Source organism: Aquila chrysaetos, chromosome 10 (assembly GCF_900496995.4).
Source record: "Aquila chrysaetos chrysaetos chromosome 10, bAquChr1.4, whole genome shotgun sequence".
NCBI lineage: Eukaryota > Metazoa > Chordata > Aves > Accipitriformes > Accipitridae > Aquila > Aquila chrysaetos.
The window spans coordinates 30,007,405-30,021,277 of NC_044013.1; the positions used below are offsets into that span (position 1 = coordinate 30,007,405).

General features: G+C 60.1%; 1 protein-coding gene across 1 annotated transcript; it reads left to right on the top strand.

Moving 5' to 3' along the window:
• The first annotated feature begins 1,234 nt into the window (after window positions 1-1,234).
• On the top strand, window positions 1,235-13,873 carry ETV5 (ETS variant transcription factor 5). Its single transcript, XM_030027979.2, has 13 exons — window positions 1,235-1,401; window positions 1,900-2,039; window positions 2,175-2,262; window positions 2,412-2,459; window positions 2,562-2,612; window positions 7,934-8,063; window positions 8,204-8,458; window positions 10,265-10,524; window positions 11,300-11,359; window positions 11,840-11,908; window positions 12,293-12,462; window positions 13,283-13,384; window positions 13,565-13,873. Exons 2-13 carry the CDS (start codon window positions 1,995-1,997, stop codon window positions 13,784-13,786), a joined length of 1,500 nt encoding a protein of 499 aa, XP_029883839.1. The 5' UTR covers window positions 1,235-1,401; window positions 1,900-1,994; the 3' UTR covers window positions 13,787-13,873.

Here is a 13,873-nt window from a genome sequence, read left to right on the forward strand (position 1 = left end):
ATCCCTGGGAGACGGTGGTGGCCCTAAGGGACTCTGGAAGCTCATCAGTACGCCAAAATTGACAGAGGAATTCCCATCAGCAGCTGAGAGATGTGCTGGGCAGCTGTCCCAGGACACCAGCAAGCCCATGACCTGAACATTTCAAAATGATGAGGACAACCCCATACCAACAGGCTTCCTAGCCCCTGGGCATCTTCCCAGGATCCGAGCAGAAGGCTCCTCTCTTTCCCAAGCTGCGAAGAGCAGTATGTAACTGAGCACTATTCTTTGTCCCTTCTCCAGCAATTAATAACCTGGTCTCACTCCGCAATGTGAGGCCTCCACACAGTTCATTTTTCTTGCGCAACCTGCTGCATCCTCCCTGAGCTGCCACTGGCAGGTCTCCATGGTGGGTCTCACCACCTTCAGTTTACAGATGGGGAAACTGAGGCACGTGGCAGAGCAACGCCGGGGTGGGGGGCCTGGCAGGCCCCCAGCAGCGTGGCTCTATCCTAAACTCATTCCCAATCATCTGAGCTATTTGCAGTCCTGCAATGGCTTGTGTCCACAAACCTGCAGCAGGGGGATCCGTGGCCAGGGCAGCCCCAAAGACCCTGCAGGTGGGAACTATTTTCCTACGGCCTTCTCCCAAGAGCCCTTCTTCTCAAAGGCTCTGCCTGAAGGAGAAAGGCTGCCAAAGCCAGCACTCGGGCATGGGTTAGCCCCGAGCTCGCAGGGGGACCCGTGTGACACCACCTTGCTGGTGGAGAACCACCTCCCCAAGAAAGCAGAGGGGACCCCACGGTGGGGACCCTACGGCACGTGAGGCCTGAGGTCCGTTCCATCTGCAGAACTTGCTATGCGGCAGGTTCTCGGGCACGGGGGTGCATGGAGCAGCATGCCCCCGGATCTGCCCCCCCAAGGCCGTCCGTTAACGCCCCAGCCCCACTCCTGGAGCGGGCCGCGGCCCCTTTAAATCCCGCGCTGCCCCAGCCCCACCCGCCAGCCTCTTTCCCCTTCTATTTTTTTATGAATGAAAAAGGTTCTCGGCGGAGCCATGCAAATCGCGCCGCGCCCATTGGCTGCCACCTTCCCCGCCCACCCAGCCGGCCTCAATGGTGCTCGGCGGAGCGGCGCGCGGGCGGGCGCGCAGCGGCATTGCGGCCAATCAGGCGGCGCGGGCGGCCGAATGGCGGCGCCCCATTGGCCGCCGCGGAGGGTAAACAAGCGGCGCGGCGCGGGGCGGGGCGTGGCGCGGCGGAGGCCGCTGGCTCGGGGGTTGCGGGGCGGCGCAGAGCGGCAGCGCGGACCCCGGTGCGGAACGGCGCCTTCCCCGGCCCCCCCCGGCCCCGGCCCCGGCCCTGGCCCCGGCCCCCGCCCCCGCTCGCCCCGCGGTGGTTGAGCCCGCGGCTCCCCGGCCGGGTACGCGGGGCCTGGCGGCGGGGAGGCAGGGCGGCCCGGGGCGGGGGCGGTGTTTATGAATGGCGCGGGCCGCGCGGTGTGAATGGCGGGGGGCGCGCGCGAGCGCGCGAGGGGGAAGGGTAGAGGAGGGGAGGCGGGGGCGGAGTTTATGAATGGGGCGCGCGGGGCGGCGTGGGAACGGGCCCGGTTGCGGCGCGGCTCCGCAGCGCCGAGCACCGGCAGGGGCGGAGGGAGGCGGCCGCCGGGCGAGGGGAGGCGAAGCGAAGCGAAGCCGCCTTGCTTGCCTCCTCCCGCTCCCACGGCGCGTGATGTCACGGCCGTTTCTATAGAAATTGGGTGACATCACGATCCGGGGGGCTGCGACCCGCCACAGCAGGAGCGGACCGGCTCCCCGGGGAGGCGCGGCGGCCTCGCACCGAGCCAGCCCCGGGGGCGGCGGCAGGAGCTGGGGCCTGATCCTGACACTCCCCCCCCCCCCCCCCCCCCCCTCCCGCCCAGGCACACGCACCTGCCGGAGCCCGGGTGGGCCCCCTCCTTCCCGGGTCGGCGTCGATGCTGAGCGGGCCAGGGGCACTGCCCGCCTCCCCCGCACCATGGATGGCTTCTACGACCAGCAGGTTCCCTTCATGGGCCCCGGGGTAAGTTTGCCTTGTGCCCCCCCCCCCCCCCCCCCCGTTTGTGGGGGCACCCATCACGTCCTTGGGGGTACCCCCCACCCCGTGGGGGTTGGGGACTGCCGCCGTCCCGAACCATTCTTGCCCTGGTCCTTGCAGAAGTCCTGTGCTGAGGAGGGCCGAGGCCGACCAGGGTCCGATAGGAAAAGGAAATTTTTGGAGACCGACCTGGCCCATGACTCGGAAGGTAGGCAGGGCTGGCCTGGGGGGCCGTGGCCTCGCTGCAGCCCCGTGAGACCGCTCTCCTTGCGTTCGTTGGTTTAGAAATAATCCTGCGAATAATGGCAGTTTTATTTATTCTTCTGTGGACTGCATAAGTCTTTCACTCTGTTCCAGAGCTCTTCCAGGATCTCAGCCAGCTCCAAGAGGCCTGGCTAGCTGAAGGCAAGTCTTCACCTCTGCCTTTTGCCATGTAAAATCTCTCTGCGAGCGTTTTTTTGAGAACCGAAAACGTTGTAAAACCACTTTTTGTTGTTGTTTTTTTAGCTCAGGTCCCTGATGATGAACAATTTGTCCCAGATTTCCAGTCTGACAATTGTAAGTGATTGTTCTGGGTTTTCATTCTTGGGGTGGGGGCAGAGGAGGGGGGGGAATGTTTGGGTGCCTGTGCAAAAACTCACACTGGTTTTGGAGCCGCTTCCTTGGGAAAGCGATTGTTGCTGGAGCTGAAACCATGAAATCATGGACTTTTGGGAGCAAGCATGTGTGGTTTGGGTTCATCTAGATGAAACTTGCAATGTCCTGTCTTTAGTGAACGGGGAAAATTATAGCCAAATGCGTGGAAACAGCTTTAACTGATCTCTGGGCTCCTTGGAGCCTTGCTGCTTGTTCGTAGTAATGTTGATTTACTTATAAATGCTCCCTTTCCTTTTCAAGTGGATGTAAGAGCCTGTGCTGGGCTCCTTGGTTAGCCACAATCTCTGCAGTTTCTGCAGCTTTTTACAGTCCTGGCCCAGCACTGTTGGCAAGAGCGGACCTGAGCGGTGAAACTTGAGCTGCTTTAAGCAGCATTAATCACTGGCAAGCGAGCGTGTTTAAAAGGAGGCCAGTGAAAATGTAGTCCCTCTCAAATTGCATAAGAGCGAGAGTTGGTTCTGAGCCGTTGTTCGTTGCTGGAATGGGTTAGCGGCGAGGCCAGGGACTGGTTAATGGCATGTGGTGCTTGCGCGGCTCTTGGGCGCTGGCTCTCCTGGCATTGAAGGCTGGGTTGGAGGGGAAAGCGGGGGGGGAAGACCAGGATGTTTGGAGTCGTTACCTGGCAAACAGAAGTAGTAACTTGGTGTTGGTGGCTGGGTTTTGCTGTTGAGCCAGACAGCTACAGAACTTAAAGGAAATCAAATTTAGCCTGCAGTCGAACAGATTTTTCATTCCAGCTTTGTCACAGCATGCAGTGAGGGTATCTTCTCCTACAGTAAATGCATGTTAATTATTGCTCTTTGATTACTTCTGAGTGGGAAGCTTGCCATTAAACTGTTCCAGACAGCCCAAGTTTTCAGATGCGCTTTTTTTCCTTGTCTCCCCTGAGATAAAAGGCGAGCCCAGAGTCAGAAACGCAACTGGCTGTTGACATCCTAGTGCAGCCCGGCAGCTCTTGCTTGGAGCGGTAGAAACTGCAGCGTGCGTGGGAGGGTGGCTCTTAGAGCTGAAGCTGTTTCCAGTGCCTTTTGGCAGTCTCTTGTTTCCTTGTAACCTGAAGAGCTCAGAGAGAAGAGACAAACTTTTCTGGGCGATGCAGGGGAGGAAAAAGAGGAAAAAAAAAAAAAAAAAATGGCATTTGGTTGAGACTCTTCAAACGTTCTCCTGACCTGCTCGGCCTCTGCAGACCTGGTGTTGAAATGACTTTGTCACTTGAAAGGAGCTCTTCTTGCGTGACTCCCTGCTGTAATAACCTTCCTTAACTTTCCTGGGGAGAGAAAGCAAAGGTTTCCTTTGCTGCTGCACAAGGGGCTGTGCTGGCTGTGGGGGTACTCGGACCACGGTGGAGGGGGATGGGGAGCCCGGCTCATCCATACCAGCACTGGAAAGAGTTTAAAGAGGAGAGAGTCTCTAGCTTACAGCTTTCTGGCCCCATCTTCTCATTTCACTCTGGTTTTGAACCGTTTGCAGTGTAGGAAGAGAGAGAGGGACAAATCTGGTGCAGCCACCCCCCTGCACTCGGCTTTCACTAGCAGGAATGTGTTGCTTTCCTGGGCTGGGGGTCACGTTGGGGTTCAGTGCCTCTTCACTCCAGGGGAAGGTAAATCCTTCCCTAGTCCATATGGACGTTTGCAGACATGCATTGGACTTGGTTCTTGCAGTTGTATAATTATGTGCCTTTTACCTGAGGAAGCTGCCGCTTTCTTTTATCCTGACCAAACCAGCTCCATCTCCTGCCCTGTTGCATTCCCAGGGCCAGGCTTCCCCAGCACAGCAGCAAAAAGGAACAAACCAGGCTCAGTTCTGACCCTGTTGCCCTGGGGAATGCCGCCGCCACGTGTGCCGTGTCAAGTCATGGCGATGCTCCGAACTGCAGCATCATTCTCGCCTTGCTAAAAAACCCTCATTGCGTGGGCAGCTTGGCTGCTGCCCGCTCGCTATTCCTGAGTCTGTAGCTGAGGTCCCTGGCAGACACAGGCTTAATATTGGGGTTTAGCACCAAAGTGCCATAGCACGCTGGAGGGTGGTGGGTCACTGCGCTGGGGAGGAAATCCTGCCATGGGGATGGGGAAAGCAGGGCTCCTCTGAATAAGGGATGCGTTGTTCTCAGCGCCCTGGACCGAGGAACAAGAGGCCGGATTCAGTGCTTAGAAGCTGGCTGGAGAAGTGGCAGATCCTCCCGGGAAGGCAAGGAGGCCATGGGTGACGCTTGCAGAGCTCACCACGCTAGCCATCGTGCCACATCCCTGGCCGGGCATAGGTGCAGGTTTGCTGGCAGCACTGTCCTGGGGAGAAAGAAGAGTATATGTACAATGGTATATCTTGATTCGTTGTTTAAATAACCGGGAAGTGATGGGGTCATGCTGGGGAGATCAAGCATCATGAGAAGCTTTGCCTTTTGCGGGGGTTTGCTCACAGGGGACTTTTGGCCCCCGGCCTGGGTGGCGCGTGGCTAAAGCCACGGGCAGGGCACGGAGCGGGATTTCTTACACACCAAAATGAAAGCAGGAGGTTTGTTTCTGAGGAAGAGTTGTTTAAACAAAGGAAAGCAGGAGCCTGGTTTCTATTTCTGGCTCCTCTCCTGGCGTGACCTTGGGTGCGTCCTGTAATGCTGGGGGATGGAGGGGCAAGCAGGGAGCTCGGCTCCCAGGTGATGGCTTGAGCGGGTGCCAAGGTCCCCAGCCGGTGCCTGGGCTGGAAATGGTGGATTTGTTGCCTTCCCCTTAGCTCGGGCAGTGAGTGCCACCAGCAAAGCCAGCATCCTCCAGGCTCGGCCTCTTATAGGTCCCATTGCGCTGATGGTTGGGAACAACCTGCCCTGTCCCCTGCCAAGGGATTCACCGGCAATTCAAGGCCCCAAACGGCTTTGGGGTGTCAGCTTTCCCACGGGAGACCTCTTGACTGAAGGTTGGCGTTTGGGGCATCTCCAGCTTGGCTGGTGATGCGGCACTGGGGGCCACGCCTGAGCACCCCCCATCTTTCCTTCCTGGTTGTGGTGCCTTGCTGGCTGGGCGCAGCAGCAGCACACATGGCTGGTCCCCTTGCCCAGCCTCCCCGGTGCTCTTCCATCCTGAGGGACTAAAGCAGCCCAGACAGGGGCCATCAGGCACCCACGGGTGCTCTCACCGCTCCCGTGGCTCAGTCCTGGCATGGGTGTGCCGAGGCGTGTTCTCTGGCCCCGTCTGTAGTTAAGCTGTTCCCTCTGCCTATTTTTATATTTTTTTTTTTTTTTTAGCTTTTAATTACAGTACCGAGTGCAGGACTGGAAAGGTTAAAAGCACTCGTGCACCCAACGTGCCTTTGAGGCACTGGGGCAGGGCGTCTCCTTCCCTGGGAACCCTCCTGCTGCCTTTCCTGCTCCCTGCCTGCCCGCTTGCTGCCGGGGACCCAAACCCAGCTACTTCCACCCCCCACCAGAAGCTGCACAACCAGCCTCGGTCCCCCCCTCGAGTCCCACCACCGGGCACTCTGGCCTCACCGCCCCGGCTGGCCATGAGCTTGGCGGCAAGAACATGTCTTGCCGAGCAGCGCCGGCCGGCCCCGTGGTGTTTGTGTAAGGAATCCAAACGTTGCACAAAGTCTAGGCTTGGGCAGCTGGTCTCTGTTAGGATCTTAAGGCTCGTTTCCCTTTTCTTGAATGGCAGCGCTAAGCTCTGGGGAAATTTTTCTTTTCTTTTTTCTTCTTTTTTTTTTTTCCCCGGCCACATGAATGGAGCGCTCCAAATTGTTTGTGAATGGAGGGTGGTGCCTGCTCGGAGACTTTTTTTTTTTTTTTTTTTTTTCCCCTCTCTCAATGAATAACCAGACCCTATTGTACGGCTGGCAGAAAAACAACTCGCTCCAACAACACGGAGCCTGTTAGGGAGAAACATGCCCGCGATAGGCAGCTGGAGCCCTTCCAAAGCCAGTTCCCCTTGCTTTCCTGCAACTCGCAGGGTGCCCGGGCTTTGCCGCCACTGCGCCGGCCCCCCATTAGGGCTAGAAATGCTGAGAGCGGCAAAACCTCGCTGGGGGGGGGGGTGGGGGGGGGAGAAGGAGGAGGAGGATAAATCCGGCTTGGGAGCGGGTGGAAGGCGTGTGGGGGGCTGTGCTGGCTCAGCGCTGGGCTTTGTGTTTCAAATCCTCCTCGGGGGGTTTTATGCCCTTGGTACCAGCTGTGCCGGGCCCTTGCTGGGGTGGGGGGGAGTAGAGAGGGGAGTCAGCAGCTCTTTAAAGGTTTTGACAAATTAGGGGAGCAGCTAATTACCTGGCAAGCTGTGAACAGTTGTCCTGGAGCTATTTGCTCCTCTCCACTGTAGCTGGGCTGTGTTTAGACTTTGCATGAAGCTAATACTCCACTTCCGATTAGTCTTGGCTCTCCTCTGCAGGCACTATTTAGGTAAAGATCTCTGAGGTGCTTTCCCTTTCCTAGAATGCCTGCTTTTAGAAATTAATTAGGTTAAGCATATATTACTAGGTTTAAAATTATATATAGCGAGGGGGCTTGGGGGGTCTGGGAAGGATTGGGGTTTAATGGGACGTTTGCCACTTGAACTCGTACAATTGTGGGACCCTGGGACTGGGTCCCCTTGGAGCGCCGTTGCTGGGGGAAGGTGGATCCCATTTAGCCTCTGGCCAGCTAACTGGGAGCTGGGTATGTCCCTGCGAGGGCAAGCGGGTCACTCTGTCCCATTTACAAGCTCTTGGAGCTCCAGATTGTCAAGCCCCCTCATTCCTTGCCCCACAGCTCAGGGAGGCAGCCGCTGCCTGCGGTGCCTGGGCTCGTCTCCCCTCACTGACAGGTTTTTGGCTCAGCCCGGGCATGTGCCTCATCCGTGGCTGTTGTCGAGATGCCTGTTCCCCTCTTGCAGCCCTTGCTGTGCCCCCTCTCACCCTGTGCCGTTCCCCTCTCGGATCCCAGCGGGGAATGACTCCCCGTCCGCCGAGGAATGACTCCCCCTCCGCCAGCGATGTCCTGGGCTGGTGGGACTGTCCCAGCCCCGGGGCCTCTGCCATCCCCTTCAGAAGTCAGCCCTGCCACCCTGCCTCAGTCCATCGGCACGTCAGGGTCTGCTGGGGCACCGTCCTGCCATGATTTGGTTGCCTGACGCTCCTCTGGGGGGTGGTAATTTGGCAACTGATTCCCAAGCAAAGAGCCCCCAAGGGGATGCTCCCCAGGGGTGACATCCCCCATCCCTTTCTCCCGCACGGGTGAGCCCATATCCTCCTCTGTCTCATTGCAGTGGTCCTGCACGCCCCACCTCCGGCAAAAATCAAGCGGGAGCTGCACAGCCCTTCCTCAGAGCTGTCATCCTGCAGCCACGAGCAGGCTGTCTGTGCCGGCTACGGGGACAAGTGCCTCTACAACTGCTGGTAGGTAGTGCCTGGGTGGCCGCTTGCCCGCGGACCCCTTGGGTCAAGGCACGGGGACTTGTCTCGTTTGTCGGCCTCCGCCAAGTGGAGGTGTCCTCGTTAGCGTCGCCATCAGCCCCTGTCCCCTGTCCCCTCTGCAGTGCCTATGACAGGAAGCCCACCACCGGGTTCAAGCCATTAACGCCACCCGCCACGCCGGTGTCTCCTGCGCACCAGGGATCAGCCCTGCCACCGCCGCCGGCCCCAGCTGTGCAGGCGGCTGCCCATGGGGCGGCCCCGGTCCCACACCCACTGCAGGAGCAGAGGCAGCAGACCTTCGCCATGCCGCGGCCGCCTCACCCACCCATGCACATGCCAAAGATGATGTCTGAAAACCAATACCCCGCAGAGCACAGGTAAGGCTTCCCCCGCCCAAGTGAGCCCTGGCATCTTGTGGGTGTTTATGGGGACTTTGGCCCTCTTGGGATGGATCGGTGGCCTCAAGCTGTGGGGAGGGAGGGGGGTTGCCTGTCCCCTTGCTGCAGTCACAGACCGTGGGCCAGATGTTGCTGCCCTGGGGGCCCATGGAAACCAGTGCAGCAAAACTTCCCACTGGGATCTCACGGCTCTTTCTCCCCATGAGGCAGCTCCCTGCGAACGGGGACCTGCTCCTCCCAGCCCCGGGGACACCGGGCAGACCCTTCGCCTCCCCCTCGGGAAAGGCGAGGGAGGCAGAGGCTGTCACCTGCATCCATCCCTGTGGTGGCAGGCGATGGTGCTGAGTCAGGGCTTCCGCTCTCCTCTCTCCTACCCGCCGCAGCTCTCTGCCATCCAAGCTGAGCCCTGCCGGGCTGGGGAGCTGCGGGCATCCCCATCCTGCCCCTGAGCGCCCCTGGGCTGAGGGTTGGTCCTTAGCTCCCACGTGCTTCGCGTGGCATCCCTGTGATTTTGGGGCTATGGAGGGAGAGACCCTGCTACCCACTTCCTCTTCAAGCTGTGGCTTTATCCCCCATCAACCTGCATCCCTGGAAGCTTTGCCAGTCCACTCCCTCGTCCTGGGTTTGCTCACGCTATCGGTAGGTGGCATGGTGCAGGTCACAGTCGACCTCCAGCTTTGCTTGTGGCGTCCTGGATGCCCTTTGCTGCGGTGACGGCTACCATGTCACCAGCAGTGGGGTGTCCCCTTCGGGCATGGGGCTGGACGTGGCAGCCCAGCAAAAGCCCCATGCAGCGGGACCATGGAAACCCTCAGGATGTGCCCGCAGTGGGAGAGCATCCCTCCGCGGCGAAGTGGGGCTTGGCTCTGGGCGACCTTTGAGCTATGCCGGGGTTTGGCTGTGACCCCTTGGGAAACACAGTGCCAGCGTGGGGCTTGGGTTTCACTCAGGAAGGGCAGAGGGACACAGCTCGGAAATGGAGTAATCCCAGCCCGGCAGCTGGGAGAGCTCCAGTTACAAAGCCAAATGGCACACGGCCGGCCGAGAGGAGCCGGGCACGGAGATCGGAGATCGCCTTTCAAGGTGCCGGAGGACAAGGGGGATGCAGCAGCACCCCCTCGAGATGGTCCCTTATCCACCGCTGCCAGTAGAGGCTGTGCTGGGGCCCAAGCTGGCGGTGGCAGCACCCCAGAGCCGAAAATAGTGCTCCCTGCCACCGAGTTCAAGGTTTAATCCCAGCCGCGCAGGCGGATTAGCGGCCTGCTGGAGCTGCGGCGTGGATTTGGCTTTGCGTAAGCACCCGCCCGGGTGCAGCATCCCCTGGGCCCCGCAGATCTTGCCCTACCACCCCAGGGGCAGACTTTACTGGTTTACGGAGATTTTTACTGTTGTGGGGTGGTTTTTTGTTTCCTTTTTCCACTCCTATCCAGATATCCCCGCTGCAGCACGGGGCTGCCATCACCCGAGGCACGTAGTGCTCTGCAAAGAGCTGGCCCATGTGTTCTCCTGCTCCTCTGGCAGTGGGGTCCTCTGTGCTTGGAGGGGGATGGGGCTCCCTACCATCCCACTGGGTCCCCCCAGACAAGCTCTTGTGGTGGCCGTGCTCCCGAGGAACCGTCCCAGCCCACTACGGGTGGGACACAACACCACCCAAACCACCCTGGGAGCACCCTGGGCTGAGGGCACCAAGCCGGTGCGGGGTCCCGGTCTGGGGCGGGAGCTGGCGGCGTGCCGGCAGGGCTGACCTTGCCACCCCTCGGTAACACCGCGTCCCTCTCCCCTCAGGTTTCAGAGGCAGCTGTCTGAGCCCTGCCACCCCTTCCCACCGCAGCCCGGAGTCCCAGGGGACAGCCGCCCCGTCTACCACCGGCAGCTGTCAGAGCCCCTCGGCCCCAGTGCCCCACACCCCCCTCAGGGATTCAAGCAGGAGTACCACGACCCGCTCTACGAGCATGGTGGCCCAGGGCTGCCTGGCCCCCCCGGCCATGGCTTCCAGCCCACCATGGGCATCAAGCAGGAGCCCCGGGACTACTGCATCGACTCAGGTGGGTGCGAGTTGGGGTGGGCAGCCGAGTGCCAGCGCTTGGAGGGGGGGGTACGTGTTACACCAGTAGCCCCCAGGGGAGCAGAGCCATTTCTGCTGTCTGTGGCTCATGGGCGACAGCACGGTGGGTGCAGGGTTGAGCCTCAGGCAGTGGGTGCCATGTCACCCTGGGACTCCCGTGGTGCGGGCTGCTGTTTCACTTGGTAGATGATTTCTCTCTTCCCATCCCTCCCCTTTCCTTTCCAAAGCCAGGGTGGGGGGATAGAGCAGGCATTCACCAGATGCTGCACGGCGTGGTCTGTGCCATAGCCACGGGCTGGGGTGCCCCATGGCACCCTCAGGGTCCCCCCACAGCCCTGGCCTGGGGCCAGCTGTGATTTCTGGCTGCTGGACCCCACCAGCATCATGGAAAAATCCTCTAATCGCCTTAGGACCTAAAAATACCCTGACCTCGGGATGGAGGGTGGCACGGCCGAGCAGATGGCAGGGGAGGTGCGGCAATGCCTCCCTTCCTGCGGGGCCCAAATAACATGGTGAAAACCCGAGCTGACTTAGACCTTGCTCCCAGTGCTCATTCCAGTGGCCCCCCACTCCTCCTAAATCGTACTGGTTTTCCCCCCAAGGCTAGAGGTGGGTGCAGTGGCTCAGAGTGTGCTGGGGTGGGGGGAGATGCCCAGGCTTGGCCACAGGATGTGCTTGGGGCGGAAGATGTTGCTGAGCACTCAGTGGGACTCACAGTACGTACATCCTTAATGCTGCCTTGATCTCCCTCGCAGAAGTGCCTAACTGCCAGTCCTCGTACCTGCGGGGGGGCGTCTTCCCCAGCAGCCATGACGGTGAGTCACGGGCATCCCTGGTGTGTTCTGTCCCATCCCTCCCTCAGGGCAGACAGACCCCCCCTGCCTCACGCTTGGCAGAGCTGCTGGGCACTCTGAAAATGCCCACAAGAGCCTACATGCAAGCAGCACCAGCACCACTGCTAAAAATAGGGTCTGTGCCATGCAGCCGCCAGCCCCTGCGAGCATGCCACGAGGGCATGGCACCTCCGTGCCACGTAATCTGGATAACACACCCAATATAGCTACTAAGAGGGTAGTAGAGCTGTTCCCCCAGCTCCCCAGGGTGAGGGGAGGACAGAGCTGCGTGGCGCTCAGCTGGCAAGCTGGTGAGATGCCACTGAAATAACTGGGGATGGGGCTGCTCCTGGCAATGGGGGACAGGGTCTTGGTGCTGGATTGGGCCAAGCCAGAGGTTTTTTGGGGTCTGGCTGGGGTGGTGGAAGGGCCCTGTGATCACCAAGGATCTTTTCCCTCTAGGATTTTCGTTTGAAAAGGACACACGATTGTATTTTGATGACACATGTGTGGTACCGGAGAGGCTGGAGGGTAAGAATCCAGCCCCAGAGGAGGGCTGGGGGGTGACCAGGGCTCACGGAGGGAGATTTGGGGCCGGGCTCCACAGCAGCTGGCTTTTCAGCCAAGCTGTGCTGGCACGGTGCTCTTGAGAGCTGCTGAGCATCATCCTGCATGGCTGCTCAGCATCACCGCCGTGCCCCGTCCCCATCCCTGCCACCCACCCTGTGCCTCCCCTGCTTGCAGCGCCGATCCCAGCACCTCTCCCCTCTCCGACCCTGTGGCCTTATCCTGCACTGGGGGGTCCCAGCACAGGAGCAAGCCCAGTGTTGCTGTATGCGTCCCCATCTGGGGGTGGCACAGCCCGGGAGGGGGAAGAGCTGGATTGTTTAACCAGCTGTGTCTCTGTGCGGGCAGGTAAAGTGAAGCAGGAGCCCACCCTGTACCGCGAGGGCCCTCCCTACCAGCGGCGTGGGTCCCTGCAGCTCTGGCAGTTCCTGGTCACCCTCCTGGACGACCCCGCCAATGCCCACTTCATTGCCTGGACTGGCCGGGGCATGGAGTTCAAGCTGATCGAGCCCGAGGAGGTACGGGATGGGTCCTGCTCCAGTGCCCAGCAAGCCGGGGCTGCAGCCTGGGAGCAGCCACGGGGTGAGACTGGGGGGGTCTGCGGTGGGGCCGGATCCTTCCCGTGCAACACAGCAGTTCACGCTTGAAGCAAGACACGTGTCTACTCTCTGAGCAGCTTTTGAGGGTGAGGGGGAAAAGCCAGCCACCCGTCTGCACTGAGCAGCTGTAGAAATTTGCCTTTAATTTCCTCTGCTGCCTCGGCATGGCACGCGCTCTCCTCCCGGAGCCGCTGGTGGTCACCGGCCACGGTGGCGTTGCTCCCGGGCCCGCCACTCAGCCATGGCTCCCTCCCTCCCAAACTGCTCCTGTCCTTCACCCTGGGTGCCCAGCGACAGCTCCCTGCCGGCATGGTGCCGTGCTGGAGCCGTGCAGCTCTCTGCAGGAGGGTGACACAGAGGAAGAAGCTGTTTGGGGAGTAATTGAAAGCAGCTGTAGTGCCGAGCTGCACATTGTGGGTAATTACCCGTAATATCTCTTACGCCGTGCATGGAAATTGTGGTTTATTGAAGCGGCTTTTTTGGCAGGCTCCCCTAATCAAATGTCTTTTGATTCGGCTCCCGGTTTGGTGGTGGCGGCGTTGTGGCAGCCGCCGCTTGGAGCTGGAGCATTTATCGCAGCAGGCAGAGAATTGCTCCGGGACCGCAGTGATGCTTTCACCCCTGGCTGCTCCAGCACCCAGAAATGAACCCCTACCCCACATTTCCATTGTGATTTCCTTCAGGGATCCAGGTCTAAGCCCCGCTGGAGCCTTCATGGCCGCTTCCTCTCTCCCCGCAGGTAGCACGGCGCTGGGGCATCCAGAAGAACCGGCCGGCCATGAACTACGACAAGCTCAGCCGCTCCCTGCGCTACTACTATGAGAAGGGCATCATGCAGAAGGCAAGTGACCCTGCTACCACGGTGTGGTGGAGGATGTGACCGTCCCCTGCTGTCACCCCAGCATCCTGGGGCACAGCAGGAGGGGGGCTAGATTCAGCATTGGTCTTGCTGTGCTTGTTATTCCCCGGGGTCGGGGGGAGAAGGTGCAGGGCACCTCTCATGCCCTCCTCCTCCTTGCAGGTGGCTGGCGAGCGGTATGTCTATAAGTTCGTCTGCGACCCCGATGCCCTCTTTTCCATGGCCTACCCCGACAACCAGCGTCCCTTCCTGAAGACGGAACCCGACTGCCCGGTGCCCGAGGAGGAGACGGTGCCGCTGACGCACTTCGAGGACAGCCCAGCGTACCTCCTGGAGATGGATCCCTGTGGCAGCCTTCCCTACGCGGAGGGCTTTGCTTACTGACTTGGCCAGCCAGCAGAGCCACGAGCACTAGCGCATCCACTTTGGGCAAATACGGTTTTGTAAAGAATATTTTTTGCTGTTCATAAG

Bases quoted from the DNA above. Each gene is read 5' to 3' on its own strand.
- ETV5 (XM_030027979.2), top strand. From the start codon at position 1,995: ATGGATGGCTTCTACGACCAGCAGGTTCCCTTCATGGGCCCCGGG. The intron at 2,040-2,174 runs GTAAGTTTGCCT...TGGTCCTTGCAG, and splicing joins TTCCCTTCATGGGCCCCGGG to AAGTCCTGTGCTGAGGAGGG. The intron at 8,459-10,264 runs GTAAGGCTTCCC...CTCTCCCCTCAG, and splicing joins CAATACCCCGCAGAGCACAG to GTTTCAGAGGCAGCTGTCTG.